General features: G+C 38.7%; 1 protein-coding gene across 1 annotated transcript in view; it reads right to left on the reverse strand.

Moving 5' to 3' along the window:
• CPN1 (carboxypeptidase N subunit 1) overlaps positions 1 to 14,871 on the reverse strand; it is a 42,005-nt gene extending 27,134 nt beyond the window's left edge. Inside the window, exon 1 of the mRNA XM_003755209.3 lies at positions 14,505 to 14,871. Within this exon, the coding sequence (XP_003755257.1) occupies positions 14,505 to 14,742 (238 nt within the window). The 5' untranslated portion in view covers positions 14,743 to 14,871. The remainder of the gene's footprint in view (positions 1 to 14,504) is intronic.
• Between the last annotated feature and the right edge of the window lie 2,248 nt (positions 14,872 to 17,119).

Genomic DNA, 17,119 nt, shown 5'->3' on the forward strand with positions numbered 1-17,119 from the left:
TCAGCAAGAGAAAAACTAGAGATGGTATCAGCAGCAACAGGCTCTCCTTGTATATTTCTTTTTTCTCTCTTTCCTCCATCCCCTTAAAACTCTTCTCTTCACTGGCTGGTGGCTTTATCCTCCAGCAAATCACACCACTGACCACAAAACTATCTGCCTACATAGGGGAACAAAGTAATCTTTAACTACAGAAACAACAAACACGAAAGCCAGACCTAAACTAAGGCTGTTTTACTGATTGGTAGAGCCTCATCATCAGGACTTTGGCTTTTAAGTTTCTAGATTTTTTGTTTTGTTGAGAAAAGAACCTGCTTTGAATGCCTAAACAATCCTGAACCCATTCCTATGATGGTAGAGATAATGATCTCTTTGTCTTGATTTTGAGTAGTCTCATTATCAATAGAGAGAAAGAACTGATTTTTAAAAATTGTTTGCACAGAGGTTCGTGGATGTGTTAGTTTTAAAAATTAAGGAAACATAATTTCTGCTTTACTGGAGATTACAATCTCAAGTAGATAATATGAAGAAATATAAAAGAATATTTCCTTCTTTCATATGTATTAGATTCTATATTACCCTATTAGGCTTTTCTTGGCAAAGATACTAGAGTGGTTTGCCACTTTCTTATCCAGTTCATTTTTTCTTAGATGAGGAAATTAAGGTAAATAACTTGCCCAAAGTTACACAAATAGTAAATGCCTAAGAATGCTGTGAACTCGTGTTCCTGAATGCAGGCCCACAGTTCTGCCCAGTATACCATCTAGCCTATTAAAAAGTGCATACAGATCCCAGCTGAATAAACAACAGCATCAAATAAGTCTAGCTCTTCCTGTAACTGTGTGTTTACAATTCAGGATTCTTTAGTTCAGGGGATCAAATTCAAATAGAACTAGATAATGACACACCATACATTAGACTCCACACTGGCCATATGTTGATGTAGAAAACCAAACTATATATTAACATTATTTATGTTCTAGTGTATCTTTACTTTGTTATATTGGGTCAGTACTCATGAACATTGCAAATCACATGTTTGACATTCCTACTTTAATCCATCACCCTGCTTGTGGCTCTACTTTCTTCCCTTGGATGTCTTGACCTTAAAGTTGAACAGTTCGTTCACATGGCTATTCTCTACCTTTTTCCTTAAATCCTTTACCCCCTTCTCCCTCCTGCTATTGGTCCCTGTGCAACACCTACCAACTATCTTCTTTGCTCCTACATCTGGGATACTAAAAGCTGAACAGAAGAAGGTAATTGCCAGACTGAGGCCATCACAAAATTACCACTACTTAAAACTGATCTTCAGTGCTTTTTCACAAATGCTTTTATTTTTTAAGCTCCCCCAAATAATGGAATTGGCTTCTTTTCAAGAGCCTCAGAAATTAGTTCTGTTCTTTGTCCTTACCCCCAGGAAAAAGACTTTGCTTCCTACTTTCCTGGGGAAATTAAGGTTCTTCACTTTAAAAAAACTTTTAAAATTTCATCAGCCAGTCTATCCTTTTCTCCTTTCCTTGCTAAAGGCCATCCCCCTCTCCTTCTGTTCTTGCTCTTGTCCCCTCTGATCTGCTCCAGGAGCTCAATCATTTCCTAACCATCGATCTGTTGCCTACAAACACACTGGTTCTCCCAACCTTATACCTTTCTGCCTTTATTTTTATTCTATCAGTTCCTCAAAGTAACCTCTTTTTCCTTTCCATACTCACCTACTCCTAAGATCATCTTCTCCCTCATTACCACCCAATCACATTTTAGTCTTATAGTTTGGCTTCTAACAAACCCATTGGAAATCGTTCCCTCCCCTCTCCACCAAGTTCTAGGCTCTCTTCTTATCTTTTCTGACCTTCCTGAAACAGGACACTGTGAACCACTCCCTTCTCATAATTAATCTGCCCTTGGTTTCTGTGATACTTTTCTCCTCCCACATCTGAAGAGAAGCCTTCTCACTTCCTTTTGCTGGGTCATCATCTGCATCTTGCCCCCAACTATAGTTATCCCTCAAAACTTGGTTCTGGCTCTCCATTTGTCCTTTGCATTTTCTCATAGATTTCAGCCATTTTACAGATGAAAAAATTGAGGCTAAGAATAATTAAATGACTTGTTCAGAGTCACAAAGCTATGAAATATCTGAGGCAAGAGTTGATTTCCAGCCTTCTTGAGACCAAATCTTAACACGTTTGGCAGCTCGGTGGAGCAATGAATAAAATTTTGAATGTGGAACCAGCAGACTGATTCAAATCCAGCCTCTTGTGTGACTCAGGCAAGATTTCCTCAGTTTCCTCTAATAGTACTGAAGGGAGTAAAAAAATTACTGAGACAGTTTTTAGAGTAAGATTTCATTTTAATAACAGCTTAGCATATACTAGTTAGGCTAGCAGTAAGCAAGAAATTGGAGCTGTCTCCCCTCCCCTCTCTCTTGTGTATGTATATGTGTTTGTCTGTCTCTCATGTGTGTCTGTCACTCACAAGACTCTAAGAAAGAACCCACAGGATCTTTTTAAATCTGAGTGTCTTTCTTCTGATTGACCTGACTTCATCTGAACCTTCCCTGACAAAGGCAAGACGATCAAGACTGGTAGGTGTATAGGCCTTCAGATGTGGATGATTACACCCCTGCCTGACAATGTAGGAATGTTAGTTGCTTTGAGGGCATTAATCACCTCTAGTAACCTTGACTACAAAGCAAAACTACCTTAATCAGGATCTCCAGGTGAGCCTTCCCCTTGGAGACCAAGTCACCCCTAACTTTACATCCAAGGACAGGAGTCATCCCCTGGGGAGGGACCCAAGCTCAGGCTGATAGTTTGTAAACAAAGTCAAGGTTCCAGATGCCTTGGGTGGAGGGGCAGACAAGAGTTAACACATTCAAATACTTCCAGCCATTCTGGAGAGCAATTTGGAACTATGCTCAAAAAGTTATCAAACTGTGCATATCCTTTGATCCAGCAGTGTTACTCCTGGCTTATATCCCAAAGAAATCTTAAAGAAGGGAAAGGGATCTGTATTTGCACGAATGTTTGTGGCAGCCCTCTTTGTAGTGACTAAAAACTGGAAACTGAGTGGACGTTCATCAATTGGAGAATGGCTGAATAAATTATGGTATATGAATATTATGGAATATTATTGTTCTGTAAGAAATGACCAACAGGATGATTTCAGAAAGGCCTGGAGACTGATGCTGAGTGAAATGAGCAGGAACAGGAGATCATTATATACTTCAACAACAATACTATATGATGATCAATTCTGATGGACCTGGCCATCCTCAGCAATGAGATGAACCAAATCAGTTCCAATAGAGCAGTAATGAATTGAATCAGCTACACCCAGCAAAAGAACTCTGGGAAATGACTATGAACCATTACATAGAATTCCCAATCCCTCTATTTTTGTCCGCCTGCATTTTTGATTTCCTTCACAGGCTAATTGTACACTATTTCAAAGTCCGATTCTTTTTATACAGCAAAATAACTGTTTGGACATGTATACTTATTGTGTATCTAATTTATACTTTAATATATTTAATTAAGATCTACTGGTCAATCTGCCATCTGGGGGAGGGGACGGAGGGAAGGGGGGGAAAAATTGGAAAAGGTTTGGCAATTGTCAATGCTGTAAAATTACCCATGCATATAACCTGTAAATACCTTGTAAAGCTATAAAAAAAAAAAAAAAAGAGTTAACACATTCCTCACATTTGGAATAGGAAAGGTCTCCTTCAGCTAACCTAAGAGATGGGGTTTTGACAAAATGGGGAGAGGATGGAATATTAATGATCAAATATTATATTTGATATATTACATTTGGGAAATATTATCAATCAATAATATTTATTGTTAAGAAAATATTAGTGGTCAAATAATATAGCATAATATTAATTTTCCTCAGTATCTACCTACCAGGGTTGTTGTGAGGACAAAATGAGATATTTGTTAAAACCTTAGCAGTGTGCCTGGCACATAGTAAGAACTACATAAATGTCAGCTCATTCTTCTTCCATTTCCTCCTCCTCCTCCTTCTTCCTCATTGTGATGTGTCAAGTAAGAATTCAGAAAGGGCCTTGGATGTTGTGTGGTATAATACAAAACTAGCCAATTGTCTCTTATAAATGGTCATCCAACACAACCTGGAGTCCAGTGAAATACTCCATGTATTCCTTTGGAGAAGAGAAGAGCCATTTAATCCTTGTGTTTAATGTCAGGGAATCTGTGGTTTGAATACTTTTTTCCCCAAAAAAAAGTCAGGAGAAACTCTGCTTGCTGGAACTCTTATGTCAAATTTCAACAACAATTTTAGACCCTCCATCTATTTTCCTGATCTCATTACTTTATTTTCTATCCAAGTTATGGAATGTGATTATATGACTTTATATGACTTTCTTATAATTCCAACATAAACAAAGCTGAAATGACAGGGAATAAATATCTTGCAGTTTTTCCTTTTTTCCTTTTCTTATAATCTCCCTCAGAAACCCTAAAGTGGGAGTTATTGATGCTTACTGGGACAATTGCTTCAAGTATAAAAGTTCGTTAATCTTTCCCAGTGTTCTAAACTCTTTGGTTACAGCCCTTAGAAGTTTTTCTGACTGCATTTTAAATCTTTCAAGGTAACAGAATCTGCAAACAACACAGACATGACATAGACATTTTACAAAGACAAAAACAGAAATGACAAGACATACACACAAAGAACAAAGCATACAATTATAATCAACAGGTACAGAAACACAGTTACACGTGTATAGTTTAAGAAACAAGAGCCATGAAGAGAGACCAATTAATAGTTATTCAGTTTAAAAAAAGATTGATCTGAGATGAATAGGGTCCCCAGAGGGCCCTGGAGTTTTTATCACAAAGAACAGTGAGCTCAACCAAGATGAGAGCATTATCTCTGCAGAGGCAAGGAAAAAGGCTCACCAGATTTGGAGGGGTGAAGGTGCATAGTGGTGGACACTGAAGAATTCTCCAGTGGCACTTAGTCCTTTCCTACTGGTACTAGTAAGTCCAAAGACTAAAGGCAGTCCTGCTTCCATTTCCAATCCCACTTTTATTTTTTTAAACTTTCAATAAGTACTTTATTTTTTAAAATACAAGTAAAGATTGTTTTCAACATCGTTTTTGTAAGACTTTGTTTCAAATTTTCCTTCCTGCCCAAGACATCAAGCAATCTGATATAGGTTGTCATGTTGTATAAGAAAAATCCAACCAAAAGGGAAAAAATCATGAGATAGGAAAGGAAAAAAAAAAAACAAACTGCTACTGGCACTGGTTCAGAGGTCCCTAGAGCCATTTCTGCTTTACTGGCATGGGGCCGGGCAGGGGCTGGGGCTGGGGTAGGGGTTGGGGCTGGTCGTGCCTGAATCAGGACTGAATGTTGGATTCCTACCTTACTGCTACAGATCTTTTCTTCTGACCTTCCAAGTCCTCTTTGGTGTTTCTGGAGTATAAGCAGATCTTAATACTTATATTAATGGCTATTCAGTGAACTACAGCCCTGACAATGAGGAGTAACAAGTTTAATTCATAGCAAGGCTTCATGAGCAGAACACAGATACAGAAGGGGCTTGTCTGAGCTCAGAGAGTAGCAATACAACTGCTATTATCCCAAAATCAGGGCAGTTTACTTGCTGGGTCTTAGCTCTGGAAAACAAGGTGTTTCCCAATATCTCGACAAGGTTGATCTGGCTCACCTTGGTAAAAGAATATATAAGCAGAGGAATTTTCTTCATTTCAATGATTATATGCTTCTAATTCATTGCCTTGAATATCAGTGGCAGAAGTGCAAGAAGTGCAAGATATAGAGCATGCACAGTGGCAAGATAGAAGAGAAAACAGGAGCTGGGACATGATAAGTCTGACTAGAATATAGAATATATGAAGAATAAGTTTGGAAAACTGCTTGGAACCAGTTTGTGGAAAGTTTTGAATGCTTGACTAAGGAGTTTGCCCTTTCTTCAGTGAAGACTGGGGAGCTTGGGAAGGTCATAGTGAAGTATCATAACCAGAGCAAAGAATTATAAAGATTACATAAGCATTAATATGAAGGCCAGATCAATAGGAAAGAGAATAAAAGTTAGGAAGGTCAGCTAAGAATTGCCTTCCTAACATGAGTATGGAAGACAGCTTGCCAAGTTAACTACAGACTACATTTCTGGACCCCATCACACCCCCCCCCAAAAAATTTGGAGTATAAAACAAAATGATATTTAAGTAAAACTATATGGTAGGAAAAAACCAAAAATCTGAGTAAAGTCAAGTATCTTAAGTTACATTTGACTCTGTGACCTTGTTCGGAGTTTTCTTGGCAAAGACACTGGAATGGTTTGCCATTTCCTTCTGCAGATCATTTTACAGATGAAAAAACCAAGGTAAACAGGGTTAAGTGACTTGTCCAAGATCATACAGCCAGTAAGTATTTACGACCATATTTGAACTCAAGAATCCAGGCTAATCTACATCTAGAGAGAGGACTGTGGGAGTTGAGTGTGGATCACAACATAGCATTTTAACTCTTTTTATTGTTGTTCACTTGCATTTTATTTTTTTTTCTCCTTTTTGATCTAATTTTTCTTGTGCAGCAAGATAATTATATAGGGGCAGCTAGCTAGGTATTGCGGTGAATAGAGTACCAGCCCTGACGTCAGGAGGACCTGAGTTCAAATCTGGCCTCAGACACTTAATACCTTCTAGGCTGTGTGATCCTGGACAAATCACTTAACCCCAATTGCCTCAGCAAAAAAAAAAAAAAAAAAAAAAAAAAAAGATAATTGTATAAATATGTTTATATATATTGGATTTAACATATATTTTAACACATATAACATATATTGGATTACTTATCATCTCCAGGAGGGAATAAGGGGAAGGAGGAGAAAATTTGGAACACAAGATTTTGCAAGGGTCAGTGTTGAAATTATCCTTGCATAGGTTTTGAAAATAAGTTTTAATAAAAAAAAATAATAATAATCCAGGCCAGGCACTCTATATATTGAACTAAGTTCCTCTAAAACTGTCATTAGGATCCCAAAGTATATTAAAACACAAGATCCTATTTTACATTCACAGCCCTTTATAACCTAGCCCTCCCTACTAACCTCTTCATTCTTTACCGCCCCCCTCCTCACCTCTCCACATTTAAGAGTCTTACTTGCTGTCTTATGAACAAAGCACTCTATCTCTGGGCTCAGGGCATTTTTACAGGCTGTCTCCCATATCTAGAATGCTCTCCCCTCTCATTTCTACCTCCTGGCCAACATTCTATCTCCTATGGGAAATTTTTCCCAATCCCATTTATCTCCAGTGCCTTCCCTCTCTTAATTATTTCCTATTTATCCTGTATATAGCTTATGTGTACATCTTTTGTTTGTCTCTCCTATTAGAATGGGATTACTTTCAAGTAATACCAGTAATATTTAGAGTTTGGCTTTGTCTTTATTAGGTTGGGAGCTCCTTGAGGGCAGGAGCTGTGTTTTGCTTCTTTTTTATATCTACCTGTTAGCATAGTGCCTGACCTACAATAGCTATGTAATAAAATCTTACTAATCAATTAAGGAAGCAGGTGATTTACTAGTTTAGGCAACTCCCATTGAGGAAACTTCTGCTTCTAAAACAGCTTGGAAACTGCTTTGCAATTTGAGATTTGCCTTAAAAAGACAAGGGATAAGCAGTAGAAATAGCCCAAGATTTGAAGTCATATAGCTTTGGTTTTTATCATCTCTAGGCCACCTACTGTGGGATCTCAAATCTTTGAACCTGCTTTTTCAGCTTGGGCCACTTGCTTCACAAGGTGAAGAAAACTTTGCCAACCAGGAGATGCTACATAACTGAAACCAATTATTATTACTATTATTATTAAGTGGATCAAATTCCGTTTTATTCAGCTGTAACATCTTGGTATGAAAGGAGTTGAGTCCCATGGCAAAATAAATTACTAATGGATACCATTAACTTCATTTTCTTAGTTCATTCCTTCAATAAATAAGGATTAAGTAGTTCATTGGGAATATAGACAAAAACTGATCCAGTTTCTGCTTTCAAGGAGCTTGCCCACCAAATCAGATTAATGGTAGATGTGCTAATGAATAAATACAGACAGGGAACAGGCCATGCATCCAAAATAGGAATGGCCAGTCAGTTAATCACCAAACATTGAATGCTTACTATGTGCTAAGAGCCATGCTAAATGCTGTAGGTATAAAAAAGTAAAAATCCCTGCCCTCAAGGAGCTTCCAATCTGAGACAATTCAAAAACTACTACTGGTATTACTTGAAAGTAATCCGACAGGAAAGATGCTATTGTGTAAAGGAAGATCAGGAAAGGCTTCAGACACAAAGAAGGGTCTAAATTGGATCTAGAAAAAATCCAGGAGCCAGTATGTATATGGAAGTGAGGGGAAAGTAGCAAGTAAGAGAGTCCACTGGTAATTGTAGATGCCATCTGAGCAATGTTTTTTGAATATTAACCTGTTCTTTTTGATGGATCCTCTTTAACTAACAAACCAATCATAGCAAGATAAAAGCAAAATGGTCCTTTCCCTTAGGGAACTTATATTTCACTAAAAAGAACCAATATACATGCCAAGTATACAAGTATACTGAAAATAATTTTTAGGACCTGGTGCAAAAGTCTTATTTATATTTATATATTATGTATGCTATATGAGTTGAGTTTTGAAGGAAGTTAGCATCCTAGAGGCAGAAGAGAAGGAGAGAAGGGAAAGGGATCACAGAGAAACACCTGTGCAAAATGGTCTCAATTGTCTTTCTAGAAACTAAAGGAGTTTTCCCTCTCCTTGCAGAAATACAGTTCTTTGGTGGATGGTGAGGGATATAGGGAAATTGACTAGAAAACTGCTAGGAAATGTGGTCCCTAAACTGGAGATAAGTATTTTGAGACTATTACCTCCCAATAGTTTGAAGAGACTTCCCTAACCTTTTCTCATTTCTCTCTATGGAATTCTTCTCTGGTCTCATTATTAATTGTTTTGCTTCTTATAAATATCATCACATTTTTAAAATTTTCTTTTTACTTATGTAAAAACAACTAACACTTGTTTTTTCAAAATTTCTAAATTATCTTCCTCACATGTATTGGATTACTTGCCACCTAGGGGAAGGAGTGGGGAGAAGGGACAGAAAAAAAATTTTTGAAACAAGGTTTTGCAAGGGTGAATGTTGAAAATTATCTATGCATGTCTTGAAAATAAAAATATAATGATATATCATTTTGTTTTTAAAAAAAGAAATTCCAAATTCTCTCCCTCACTTAGCTCTTTCCAATAATGAGGCGATTCAGGCCAATTCCAATAGACTTATGATGGAGTAAGCCATCTGCATCCAGAAAGAGGGCTGTGGAGACTGAAATGTGAATCACAACACACATAGTATTTTCACTTTTTATTGTTGTTTGCTTGCTTGTTTTTCTTTCACGTTTTTCCCAATTGATCTGATTTTTTTTTGTGCAGCAAAAATGTGGAAATTATGTTTAGAATTGCACATGTTTACTATATAATAGATAACTTCCTATCTAGGGGAAGGGGTAGATGGGGAAGGAGGAAGAAAAAATTGTAACAAATATTTTTGTATAAAAATGTATTTTTTTTTTCTTTTATCTCTTTGGGATACAGACCTAGTATATTGCTGGGTCAGTTTTATAATCCATTGGGTATAATTCCAAATTCTTATGCAATTCATTAGTGTCCCTGTTTTTCCCCTCCAACATTTGTCATTATCTTTTCCTATCATCTTAGCCAATTTGATATATGTAAAGTTTTTAATGTGAATTTCTCTAATCAATAATGATTTCGAGCATTTTTTCATGAGGATAAGTAGCTTCGATTTCTTCACCTGAAAACTGCCTGTTCATATTCTTTGGCCATTTAGCAACTGGGGAATGCCTTGTATTTTTATAAATTTGACTCAGTTCTCTATCAGAAGTGACTTATTTCTTTCTATACTTTTGTAAGCTTGGGTTAGTCATTTGGTCTCGCGATATTTTAAATACTGCTTCCAGGACACAGAACAAGATCCCTTCATCTTTTCTTAATCCAATAAACTAGACTATTTCAGTTCTTATCCTTCTTTGATTTCTCAAATGCCTATGATTCTATTAGCCAACCACATCTTTAAATTCTACCCTCCCAATTTAGTTTCAGTGATGAAGCCCTAGCTAGTTTGTTTCTTTCTCTACCCCTTTCTCCAATTCTTTCCCCTTCTCTCCACGTCCTATTTAAAAGGCTCAACCCTCAGACACCTGCTTCCCACCTCTCCCTCACCCCAATCCCTTCCATTTCAATTACCTTCTGAATAGGACTCAAGCCTAAATTTAAACTTCAGGCTATCCTTCTTACTTCCTTCATATACTTTCCCTAATTAACTTCCTTTAGAATTGGATCAATTCCATACTACATGTCTTCTCAGAATTTTTCTGCAATTTATACTATATAATTACTTTCTTTGTCTTGGAGAAATCTGATGAGGGAGACAATTTACAAACAAATATATACAAAATAAACTATGAACAATCCACCAGGAGGTTATTACAATATAGTTTGACTGGGAAGTGAGGAGAACCTGCACTAGATAAGTAGCAGGATCAAGAGGAGAAAAATGGGTATATTCAAGAGATGTTATAAAAGTGAAATGAGAGACTTTGGGAACACATTGAATGGGGAAGAAGTGGATATTAAATCCAAGATGTATCCTAGGTTGGGAGCCTCAGGGATCTGGAGGATAGCACAATAATAGGGAAGGCAGGAAAGGCAAGAGCATTTGGGAAAAAGATAATGAGCTCTGTTTGGGATATACTGAGGTTACTGAGCATCAATTAGTTTCAAGAAGACAAAAAAGCATAGGAAAGAAGCCTAAAGGATACCTACAGGTAGAGCAGTTCAAGTAGAAAACTAAAATCAGAAACCAGATTGAAAGAAATTAAAAAGAGTAGAAAAAGTGAAGACACCAACCATAGATTGCCTTTTTAAAAAGGTAATCAGGGTTAAGTGACTGGTCCAGGCTCACACAGCTAGCATAGATGCCCTTTTAAGCAGTTTAGCTACAAAAAGAAAGGGGAAAAAGGACTATGGGTTTTTTGAGAATAGGGGACATGAGCATGCTTGCAGGAAGATTGATGAGGGAGGAACAGTAGGATTGCTCAGTGGTAGTGAGAACTCAAATGTGTTCCACAAATTTGTAGTTGACCCAGTCAGAAGGGTTGTGATTTTCTCCACCTTAGTTCAGCAACAAATTGCAAGAAATTAAAGCAATTAAGGGTTGCTGAAAGGAACCAGCCATAGTGTGTGAAGGGGATGGACAAGATGACTTCTGAAGTCTCATTCTTTTATAAACCTATTTGGTAATGATGGACTGGTAGGCAGAATAAAATAATGATGAGGTCCTGAATGGTGCTTTGGACATAAGGAAACTTAATTGATCACTGGGGTAGGCAGGGGGAAGGCTCTGATAGACCAGTTTAGCTCCAAGATCCCGTCCTCTGGGAAAGTTAAGTAGTCCATTCTAAAATGCAAATTTTGTCAAACCTCGGAGACCACCCTCTGTAGAGATCTCCAGCAGTCTTATCTTGTCAGAAATCCCAGTGGTGTCCCTGAGGTTAAATTTTCCCTATCAAACCTACTTATGGGCCATCCCATGGCCTTCCTTCTGGGTCAGTCCACCTGGCACTCTACTTCGTGCTCTTTCCCCTTCCCCTGTGCCACATGGTATTTTCCCTAACTCCACTGTGCTTCCCAATACCACTTCACTTCCTTATAACTAACTTTTTTAGGGTGCTAAGTCCTTTTCAGGATTTAGCCTGCCAGCTAGGGGCATACCCCTTCATGGGGTGCTCTCTTTCTGTTGGGTAACTGTTGTGAGTTCCACTTGTCTTTCAGATAGATGCTCTCCCACTCTATTTCATATTTACCATTCCCAGTATCTATTGTATCCCTTGATTTTATCTGTAAATGTTTCCCTCAATAAATCTACCTTTTGCCAAAGAGAATGGTCACTGAATTCTTCACATGGCTGAACCCCAACTTTTTGCCTACCATCATGTGGTGTCTACATCAATTATATCACCCACACCATGCCGGTGCTCAAACCACATCAACACAATGGGGACTGGAGCAGGAATGAAGAGGAACTGACAGATGTTCTAGAGTAATGAAGGTTGAATTCAAGATAATAGATGAAAGAGTAAGCAGATGTTTCAATCCTAAGGGATGAGGATAACAGTGTTATTGCTAAATAAACTGGTAAGTTATTTTGTGGGAATGGAAAGGGGAAGATGAGTTTGATTTTAGACACTGAGTTAGACACAGCAGGATGTCCAAGTAAAAAGGTCCTTATATATACATACATATATAAAACCAATATATGGGTAAGTTGTATATATTTATAGATAATCAATATAGATGTGAAAGTTGAATGAATGTGTAATAAATGAATGTCCAAAAGAGACTCACTCTTAGTGGCCAACTCACATAAAAGAGACTGGGGCAAGTAATGAAACTGCTTTGCTCCCTGATTCAGAGAAAGCTCAAGTATTCCCACAGTTTCCAATCCGCTCACTCATCTGGACTTTCTTCCATGGTAATGTTTCATAGGGAAATTCCATTAACGCCTCCAAGTGGAGAAATAAGCCTCAGGCCTTTACCCCCAGCTCCCTAACCCCATCCCAAGACTTCTAAGTTCAAGGAAATGGCTATGACCAAAAAGTCAAATATAGCAAGTCCAGGAGCTGGAATCCATACCAGGATTTGACGGAGGCAGAGCAGGGAGGGGGAGGGATGTTTGTACTTCAGTTCTAGATCTAAATTCTTGGGCAATTATCCCTTTGTAAATGCTAATTGATGTTAATTAGTTAATGGAAATGAGGCACCCAACACAGAAGAATGAAGGTGGGAAGAGATCTAGGGTTTAAACTGATGGCTCCTAGTTTCTCTTTGAACCCTAGTGGGGAGATACATTGCCATGCTCTGGGCACCTTCCTGACTCAGCAGAGCCAATGGGAGTTGGATTAAATGCTTCAGAATCTTAGATAATATCCAAAAGATTTTCTCTGAGAAAAATGAGGCTTAGGAAGGTCAAGCATGTTTCTAACCACATGCTAAGAAGTTTCCAAGATGGACTGGCGCACTGAATTCGACAATTCCAAATCAAAGAATCTCAGAATTGGAAAGTTATCTTTCAGGTATCTGTTTTTAAAGGTCTCAAGTCAGTATCCACAAAACATAACTTCCTAGTCATATGTAAAAAAATCTTTTCTTCTCTCCTTTGCTTTCTCTTTCCTTGCACTTTATCCTCTATGCATCCATGACTTGAATTTTATGCCAAGCTGTCAATGAGGGTTAAAGAATGTGCCTCAGAGGGGCACACATGGGAAGGGTGCTGTTTTTGGTTTTGGTTTTGGTTTTCAGCAAATGGGCTGGTGACTTGCCTAGGGACACACAACTTAGCGTCTGAGGCTGCGTTTGACCTTGGTTCCTCCAGACACCCAAAGGTGAAGCACTACCCACAACATCACATAACTGCTCCTGAACTGGTACTTTTTAAGATTCTAAAGTCAAATATCTGCAAAACTTAAGCACTTCCTAGCCAGATGAAAAAAAATCTTCCAGTTTCTGTGCTTGAAACATGAGCACATTCCTTTTCTTCCCCTTTTCTTCTCCCCTTTTCCCCACCTTCTATCTCTTCCTTAATCCTTTCCTTCTTTCCCTCCCTTTTTCTTCAATCTCTTTTTCTCTTCTCCCATTTCTTACTAGGTTTATTTTCCACTCCTTGACTGGTCCATTTCCCCTACACTAGTGACCTCCATCTCCATCATAGCTTTCCCACAAAGAAATGGGACTATTCCTATTATGCACTTACAGCATACTTAAAATCAGGGGATTAGACTAATGATCCCTAGAAACCACTTTCTGTTCAATGACTTGTACAAGTCATTCTTAGACAGGGCTTAAAGAAAGGGTTCTCTCGAGTAGGAGGCAGTCGCCCAATTTTCACCAGCCCCTGCTCCCATGCTCTAGCATATTGGTGGCTTTGCTCCTTAGTCCTAACTTCTAGATCATTTCTTGACCTCAGGGTGACTGAACGCTGCTTGTTCAGCAGAACAGAGCAAAGGGCTTGTTTTCAAATTTACAGGGAAGGAATTTTCTTTGGCAATCTAAAAGAACTGTTTTTCTTCCTCATAACCTTTCCCCCAAAGCGGCACCATCACCATTTCCCTCAAGACATCCGAGTGCAGCTAAAGTTAAGCAAAGCCAGGGAAACTGGACTAAATTAAGATTAGCTAGGCCCCTGGAAAATAAAAAGTAGAACAGGGAGATTTTGATGAGCACAAGTATGGAGGGAAAGGTCTAGATTATGAGCCTGGGTGGAGTACCTGGGTGCATGTCAGCTCCTAGGGATGTGTGGGAGAGGTATTATTCTGGGCAAAGCTCCTGCCCCTGAAATCCCAGCAGCCAACTCCCCCCCGGGTACCATGTACAATGAAGGTTCAGTACTCACACAGCTCGTGCATTCCTGGGAAGTCACTGAATTCCAGGGCATAGAGATGTCTTCCCTTGACGCTGTGCCCGATGCTGTAAACTCGAGTGATGTGGGGACACTCGTTATGTACCTTGTATAAGATCCGTATGAGATCATCATAGCGATGATGCTGGAAAGTCACAGAAGCCACCCCACCTAACAGCAGCAGGAGTCGGAAAAGGACTGAGAGCGCTTCAGACATTTTCCTGGGCCTCATTCTTCAGAGACACCCCCTTCTCCTCCAGTCCTGGCTCCCCTTCCCGTCAGAAACCAGGGATACCCAAGTCAGCTTTGCGTAGCTTCTCGTGGAGAAAGATCCAGCTACTGAAGGCAGGAGGGGAATTGAGGCCCGCCTTTTAATCCCTCCCCCCCACTCCAGGTTTGGGATGATTGATAGCTGGGAGTGACCTGACTTTATCTCCTCCCCCTCCAGATCCCCGGGAAATGTTTTAGAGACATTTCCCTTAACTTGGAAGGTTTCACTGATTCTGGTTCATTGATTAACTGCCGAGCAAACAGACTTTTGGAGCTGCTCATAACCCTTTGACTCCTGAAAAGTGGGGGAGTGGAAGGGGATGCGCGGGAATTTGCCCTGTTCTTTACCCTACAGCTCCAGTGAGTTGGATTAAAATAGCTCAGGACTTTTAAAACTACTCTTTGAGATAATAAAAGAGGGACAAGGACCCGTATGTGCAAAAAATGTTTATAGCAGCCCTTTTTGTAGTAGCACGGAATTGGAAACTGAGTGGGTGCCTGTTAGGTGGAGGATGACTGGATAAGTTATGGAATATAATTGTTCTGTGAGAAATGATGAGCAGGCTGATTTCAGAGAGGCCTGCAGAGACTGACATGAACTGATGCTGAGTGAAGTGAGCAGAACCCAGAGAACATTGTACACAGGAACAAGATTGTGTGATGATCAATTGTGATGGACTTGGCTCTTTTCAACAATGAGGTGATTCAAGGCAACTCTAATAGACTTGTGATGGAAAGAGTCATCCAACATCCGGAGAGAGAACTTAGAAGGCTGAATGTGAATCAAAGCATAGTATTTTCATCTTTGTTGTTGTTGTTTGCTTGCTTGTTTGTTTTTTCCTTTCCTGTGTTTTCCCCTTTTTGATCTGATTTTTTGTGTGTGTGCAGCATAATGAATATGGAAATACGTTCAGAAGAATTGCACATGTTTAACCTATATTGGATTGCTCGAGGAGAGAGGAGGGGGTAGGAAGAAGAAATTTGGAACATAAGTTTTCACAAAGTGAATGTTGAAAACTTATTTTTATATGTATTTGGAAAAATAAAATACTATTAAAATTTTTAAAAGTGAAAAAACCCAAAACCTACTCTTTGGGAAATAGTGAGAAGTAAAGGAGGGAATGAGCCAGGCTTGCAATTTCATTAGTGTGGGGAGTTCTTTTATGGAGCTAAATGAACAATTCATCAGGAAATTCCCCGGATCTTGGACTTGGGACTGGAAGGGAACTTAGAAGTCCTGGAATCACAGAATTTAAGAATTGGAAGGAACCTCAGTGGCTCTCAAGTTAAAATGGAATTCTTATTTTAACATACCCAACAAATGATCATCTAACCTGAAGACCTCATAGTAAGGAGCAGCAATAATCAAAGCAGAAGCTGATGGAATAAAGCTTTAGTTCTATAGTTATAGAACCTAGGTTCAAATCCTGTACAACATGCCCAACTCTGGCTGAGACCAATACAAGCTTGGAACACTCTCCCACAGGTCAAGCACAAATATGAACATTTGAAGGGGAGATGTCTTTAAATGTTTGCATCTCACATTTCTTCTGGGTGACTGCAATTTTGCTCATAGAACAAAACTCCTTCTTTGATGAAGGCATGCCATGTTGGAAAATCCTGGGTCGTGTCTCCCATGTCTTACAATTGATTCCAAAGTTCTTCAGAGAGACCTTGAGAGTGTCCTTGCATCACTTCAACTGATCACCATGTGAGTGCCTACCCTGTGTGAGTTCTCCATAAAATAGTTTTTTAGACAAACATATATTTGGTATTTGAACAATGTGGCTGGCCCATCAGAGTTGAGCTCTTTGCAGCAAAGTTTTAGGTTTGGGGGGTGTTTTATTGGCCCAGAAAATTTTTCCCATTTAATTTATTTTTAATAGTATTTTATTTTTCCAAATACTTGCAAAAATAGTTTTCAACATTCACCTTTACAAAGCCTTATCTTCCAGATTTTTTCTTTCTCCCTCTTCTGCCCAAGGCAGCAAGCGATCTAATACAGATTATTGATGCAGTCTTCAATGTTAGGTGTGGTTTACAAAGAAATTGATAAAAATTAATCAATTTTTATTTGATTAAATAAAATAAAAGTTTATTTGATAATAAATCAAATTTATTTTGAGGCAGGGAAGGAGAAGGTCCTGATAGAAATCAGTTTAGCTCCAAGGTCTCACCCATGGAGAGTTGATCCAATCTGAAATTCAAATTATATCAAACTCCTAAGACCCCCCACCCTCTATAGAGGTCTCCAGTAGTCTAACCTTGCCATGTCCTATCAGAAATTCCACTCATATTCTTGAAATTTTCCTTATCAAATCTTGTTATACATATTTAAC

The sequence above is a fragment of the Sarcophilus harrisii genome, chromosome 2 (assembly GCF_902635505.1).
Source record: "Sarcophilus harrisii chromosome 2, mSarHar1.11, whole genome shotgun sequence".
NCBI lineage: Eukaryota > Metazoa > Chordata > Mammalia > Dasyuromorphia > Dasyuridae > Sarcophilus > Sarcophilus harrisii.